Source organism: Gavialis gangeticus, unplaced genomic scaffold, assembly GCF_001723915.1.
Source record: "Gavialis gangeticus isolate Ggan-Ray unplaced genomic scaffold, GavGan_comp1, whole genome shotgun sequence".
Lineage (NCBI taxonomy): Eukaryota > Metazoa > Chordata > Crocodylia > Gavialidae > Gavialis > Gavialis gangeticus.
This window is the reverse complement of record NW_017729008.1, coordinates 13032831-13039272: the sequence shown is the minus strand read 5'-3', so window position 1 is coordinate 13039272 and position 6442 is coordinate 13032831. Positions and strand designations below refer to the sequence as shown.

General features: G+C 43.2%; 1 protein-coding gene across 1 annotated transcript in view; it reads right to left on the bottom strand.

The window, feature by feature from the left end:
- LAMB4 (laminin subunit beta 4) overlaps positions 1-6442 on the bottom strand; it is a 91114-nt gene that overhangs the window by 50827 nt on the left and 33845 nt on the right. The window contains exons 7-10 of the mRNA XM_019509398.1: positions 6240-6303; positions 4471-4685; positions 2891-3011; positions 471-659 (exon numbers count right to left, since the gene is read on the bottom strand). Coding sequence (XP_019364943.1) covers positions 471-659; positions 2891-3011; positions 4471-4685; positions 6240-6303 — 589 coding nt within the window. The remainder of the gene's footprint in view (positions 1-470; positions 660-2890; positions 3012-4470; positions 4686-6239; positions 6304-6442) is intronic.

Here is a 6442-nt window from a genome sequence, read left to right as displayed (position 1 = left end):
ATATACATATATATATATATATATATATTCTGTTTATTTAATTTCAGTATCTATCTATTTATCTATCTATATATACATAGATAAATTTATTGTAGCATAAGCTTTAGAGAACCCAAGCTCACTTCATCAGATGCTGTCTCTACCTCTCTATTTATAGCTGCCCATATTTGTGATGATTTTCTGCGCAATGGACAATTTTTTTATGGATTTCATTGCTGAAGTATGATGAGCTATAGCTGAAATTAAGTGAAGAAGGTGTATTAAAAATACACCGGTCTAACTTGAGTAACCTCACTCAAAAGAAGTTTCATAGTTTCATATGAAACTATGAAACTTCTTTTGAGTTAGGTTACTATTTTTACAGCTGTATAGAAAATTAACTGAACTGATGAAAAAGAGTTTGGAAAGAATAGAGATAACTGAAGCTGTTTAATTTTGAACCAATCCCTGTGAGAAAACAGTGACCTTACGGAGGCATGCATGAGGGTCAGAAATCATTCTGAGTGGGTCCTGGTAAAAGAAAGGTTTGCACTGGTCACAATGTTGTCCCATGGTATTGTGCTGACAGTCATCACAGACGCCGCCACTGATGCCATGATTAGCTAGGTACACTGCCATGTCAAAATGACATCTGTCAGAATGGCCATTGCAATCACATTCTGAAAGAGAACACAGTGGTATAATTGTAGTTATCAGTAGAATTAGAATAATGTCTCAATGCCCTGAACAGGACCAGGGCCTGAACAGGAACAATGAGTGTCTATACACATGCAGTGTGTTCCCACACCAAAAAATAGCAGCAGGGGTGCTTTAATTAAAGTTTGTTTGACAAGCTTCAGTTAAAGTGCTCCTGCTGCCATTTTTCAGTACAGGGACGATGATACACATGACACTTTGGGCACTTTAATTAGAACTCCCATTGTGCCTAGTGAGGCAAGTTAGTGGCTCTACCAGGTTCAGAGGGAATTCTCACTTGCGTTTAGTTAAGGTTTAGTTAAGGTTGTATAGTTACAATTGTGGGACTGGAGCCTAATTAAAGACAAGCTGGAATAAATAAATGTAGCAACAGCAGGGCAAAGGGACGGTAAAAACAGCCCATTCACTTGATTAGATAAGTTAGCAATTTCCAGCATGGATGGTTGTGAATAATTCTGAACTATTGTTCTGAATGAGGATGCACAATTTAAAATATAGAACAATCAATCAGCATAAGCAATCAATCCACTGACTGTTGTGACAGCAAGATACAGGAATCAAAGTACTAAAGGGAGAGTTACTCCTGATTTTATAATGTGTAATGTAATGTTGACCCCAATTACAGAGACACCATAATTGTTTCAGTCTCTCTCAAACATGTTCAGGGGCAGAGGGAAATTGAAAAAAAATCAGAAGACAGATAAAAATAGCACCTTTTTAGACAAAGTTATTTGGTTCCAGTCTCACAATTTTGGGGGTATGACTCATGATTTTGATTTTCTGAATCTGTCAGTGCTGCGTAAGCATCACTGATCACTCGTCATTCTGTTTTGAATACAGACACAAATATTTTTTCCCTGATTCACCCTGGACAGGTGCAAGGGCAACAGAGCAGAGCTATTCTATCGCATGACCTTATCTCAGGTAATTAGCCCATAAGAGCAGAACTGGGTCCTAAGTTTCCATAAGTATAAAGATTGTGCTGTAAATAACAAAGCTCCACTGAAGTCAAGCTTACAGTAATGGAAGACCTGTCCCAATTCATGCAATGCATGTTCTTTTATTTGAGATGGTTCCTGGTACTTTATTCTTTCCTTCATCTATTATAGTTTCATAGTTTCTAGGGTCAGAAGGGACCTGAGTAGATCATCTAGTCCGACCCCCTGCCATGGCAGGAAAGAGTACTGGGGTCAAATGACCCTGGCAAGGTGTTCATAATACATAAATTGTCTGATTCTGATTTCAAGCAGTTTCACCAGTGTAAACACTCATTGGAGTTATTCATTATTTTCACTGATGTAACCAATCTTAGGAACAGGCACAAAATGGGTGTCTGTCGCTGTTTTCAGAATGGGAGGGGGAAAAGGGAACAGAAGGAGTTCAGTTTGTTGCTATGGGAACCCAGCTACAGGCTCCCAGCCCACAGCTAGATTCCCCTCCCCCCTGGAACCAACAGGGAACTTCTGTTTGGTCTGGGGTAAGGGTGTAACTCAGAACGCTTTGCAGAAATTTTTCTGAGTTACAGGTGGGAGCTGCACTTCTGTCTGCACCTTAGCGATCATAGGTCAGGTGCAGAACACACTCTGGCTCTTTATGTCACTTGAGAAGCACAAAGGAGCTAAAGTGTCCTGGTGAATCTGCTCCAGAATTTCTTAGATCTTTTTTGTTCAGCACCATGGCTCTGTGAATCTGAAGACCTGTTAGAATTTTGTCAATAATTTAGTGAAAAAAAAATACCCCAGGGCTTGGACAAATGCTCACTTGAAAGAGCTTCAAAAGGAGAGGGGAGCTACAGCTTGGGAGCAGACAACAGCTGCTATGCTGCTTACCAATATTTTTATTGGTAAAAAGGGTTGTGCACTAACTGACAAATAATCCTTTTCATCATCATTGCCTTTTTCTATTCACTTTCCTTTGACTCTTTCTGGAAAATAGTAATTTGAAAGGGCTCATCTTTCCTGAGAGCCACATAAATGCTGCTTTATGTCATCAGGAGAGGTATTGGTGTAGATACAGTGCTTCCTTCACACTGTATCACTGGCATTTCAGTCTCTTTAGGATCCTCCATTATGTTGGATTTAACACTGAGAAATGAGCCCCTACAAAAGTGTTGTTCTTCTTTTAGGCAACACTCTGGAATTGTACTATGCCAGCCACCCCTTTGTTGAAAACTAAGAATAATTTTTTCAGGCACGTTTGCAAGAATTATCCTGTGATCCTTCCGCTGGCCTCCAGGGAGCATCATTGTAGAATTCTTTACACCTCTCACAGGACAAGCCATCGGTGTTGTGCTGGCAGATACATCTACCATGAACCTGCAGCATATTAGGAAAAAAACACATTTTCTTTAATTCAGTGGCTTTTTGCCATTTACAGGGAGAATGTATCCTGCCCTCCCATTCCCTACATTTTTTTCTTTCACAAAGAATAATAATATATCAGTATTTTCTTTCTGTAAGCTGAAAACCTCCACAGTGCTGGAATCAGATCAGGTTGCTTCCATCTGCATCTCAGATGGAAAACTTTTATATGTAAATTATGCAACCCTATATTCCTGGTGTTTATTTTGCCTCCAGAAAGTTACAGATTTAGACTGACTTTCCCTTCCCTAAAGATACAAACTTTAAATCTACAAATTTGTCAATAGTCTTTAGCAGAATTCCCAAATTAAATCATGCAATCCTTCCATATATTGTTTACTGCTTGCACAGTTCAGTGTACTTATATGTGCTGGGTACATTCCCCTCTAAATGCTATAAACCAACATATGCCATATAAATATGCTGTGTAAAAATATCTAAGTGACATTAGGCTCATACTATGCTAGCAAGAGCAGGAAAATTTAGAGCCCTCTGGCTCCCTCAGCTGACATGAACAATTCTCAGTTACTTGAACAAGAGGCTTGGACAATAACTAACCAATTTTAGAATAGTTGAACAAATGTTAAGCAATATATTGCTACTGACAGAAAAATGAGTCTTAGACACTTTAATATAAAGTATAACGTATCAAGGAAAAATATTATTTCCAAACATGGAAGTAGATAAAATTATGTTCCTGAATTGGTGGACAATTTATTTTTCACAAATTTTGTTCTGTCAAATGTGGACCCACAGGATTTTTCTTTTGCCAAAATCTCTTTTAAGTTGTTGGTTTCCAGGAAGCCCTATTACAGTTAGAGAACATGCTCAATAAAAGCCATTTGAGTCTGCACACAGCACAGGCTATTTATTGATTTATGTTTGCACCATTACAGGTCTGGTATTCCGTGCTACTATCAACAGGTTCTGTGACAGCTATTTTAGAAAGACTGCTTTTATGTCAAAAGTAGCCAGATACTGATCTCCTTTACAATGAAGCAGGGCTGTCCAACTGGTGGCCTGTGGGTTACATGTGGCTCATGAGGGCCAGCTCATGAAGGATACATGCAGCCTTCAAACAATCAAAAGGCAGCTTGTGGGCCCCAGTGGCCACATCTCCTGCTGTTGTGTGGTGGGAAAGGGTCTGGAGATTCACATGCTGCCAGTGTACTGGTGGGGGGCTCCCTCCCCTAGCATGCAGCCTGTGCAGTGCATGACTCCAGGGCTGTACACTAGTGTTGGGCGTGACCCCTTGCTGTGCTTAAATTGGACAGCCCTGCCCTGAATAATCTGGCTAAGTGTTTTTATCAAAGAGATAATGTTAAAATCCTTTCAATCCTTAAATTGTAAATTACCAGCTCAAGTATAGCTTTAAAAAATTGCCACATTGGGAATCTCCTTCCATAAAACTTACCATTCCAGGCTGATGGAAAACGTCTCCCCGCAGTTTCTGCACTGGACTGCACTGGCTAGCATGTCCATTGCAAAAGCAGCTTCCACGGACAACCATTTCATAAACTGCATAATAATATTTTTCAAGGGGATCACGTTGTCTTCTTCCAAGTAAAATATCTCCTAGGGTGTGGAGTTTCGTAAAATTGATTCGCAGATTTGTTAAGGTGATGAGTTCTGTGATTTGAGAAAGAAATCAAGAGCTAAAATTATCCTAAATTCTGTTCATTTGCAACTATCCAGGGTAAAATCCTCAACTGGTATAAATCATCAATGTGCCTTTTGTGCACCAGGCAAAAAATCCATCATACCAAGGGAATCTACACAGGTAAAAGAGCTTGGTAGACCTCCTGACCCAAGTCAGTAGTGTAACTAAAGGTGGACAACAGGGGCAGTGGCAAGGTATAGGGGGCGCACATGCACCCCGAGAGCGCTGGTGCACTCCTTGACTGGCTGTGCTCACTGCTTTGGTGATGGGCAGGGAGGGCAGGCGGGAGTGCCGGTGCCCCCCTGCAAGTACCAGCTGGGAAGCAGCTGCGGTGATCGGCTGTCTTGTGATCAGCCCTGGGGGGATCCCCCCTGTCGGCAAGATTGGCCGCAGGGGGACTCTCCCTGGTCGGTGGGATCGGTCATGGGGGACCATTCCCCTGCCCCCCTCAGTGAGATTGGCCCCAGTTGCTGACTGGTTGCTGGGGGGGGGGCATGTACCCCCACAAGTAAGGCGGCACCAGTCGCCCATGAACAGGGGCATGAGCCTCAGACTTAGAGAGGGCACAGGAACTTCAGCCACTGCTGGCTTGCCCACTGATGCTACTACCCAGGACACAGAATCTGGTTGTTTCACAGTGGTGGCATGTAGGGGGTGCACAGGGGTACACATAAACCCCACAAGAGCGCTGGTGCACCCCCTGACAGCAGCGTTCCCAGGTAGTGGGGGCAGATGACAGCACTGGTGCCCCTCCTGAGAGCGCCAGCCAGGGAGCATGCCAGGAGAAGTGGTCCCCCTGCGGCCAATCCTGCTGACCCAGAAGTGCCAGTGGCACACCCAGAAGTGCCAGCCACTGCCAGTTGTGGATCGGTGGGATCGGGCACAGGGATTCCTGTGTCCCTGGCCTGTGGGATTGGCCGCAGGGGACCACCCCCAGTCACTGACTCTCCGCTGGGGGTGCAAGGATGGGGGACTTAGGAGGCACCAGTTGCCAATGTTGTTTCTCTTCTGATCCTGATCCCTAAACATGTTTCAGTACAAAAATTCCATCTATCCTAATATGTACCAGCCAAAGATCTGTACCATTTAACACCTATACCAGGGATGTTGAAGATAGGGCCCACAGTTGCTGCCCCTACTGCTGCCTGTGGGTTTCAGAATTGACTCACAGGCAGCATGTGGGATGAGGCCAGAGGGCCCTGTGCTCTGCACGTGGTGCCTACTCTGGCTGCTCTGGGACTGTGCCTTGGAGCAGCTACCACATGTAGCATGTGGCCCTAGAGTGGTGGGGTGGCCACTGTGTGCAGCATAGTCCCAGAGCAGGCCAGAGTAGGACCATGTTGTACACAATGTCCTTTCTGGTTGTTCCAGGACATGGACTGGAACTAGCAAGTAGGGCCAGTCTGTGCACCCAATCCTGCCTGCAGACTGGTTCTGCACCACTCATCCAGCCTGCAGATACGTCTGACATAGAGCAAACAAAATTGACTACATGTCTGTGAGAACAACCAAATTATTCATACCTTGGATATATGGCACATAAGGGTTTTCTATTTCAAAGCTGGGATCCAAAGCTTTCAAGACAACCTGTAAAAACAAATGAATATATATATATATATACATAAGCTTGCTAAGAACTTTTTTCCAACTACACAGTTGGTCTAATAAAATATATCACATCTACTCAAAGAATCTTGGCTACACACACACACACACACACATATAT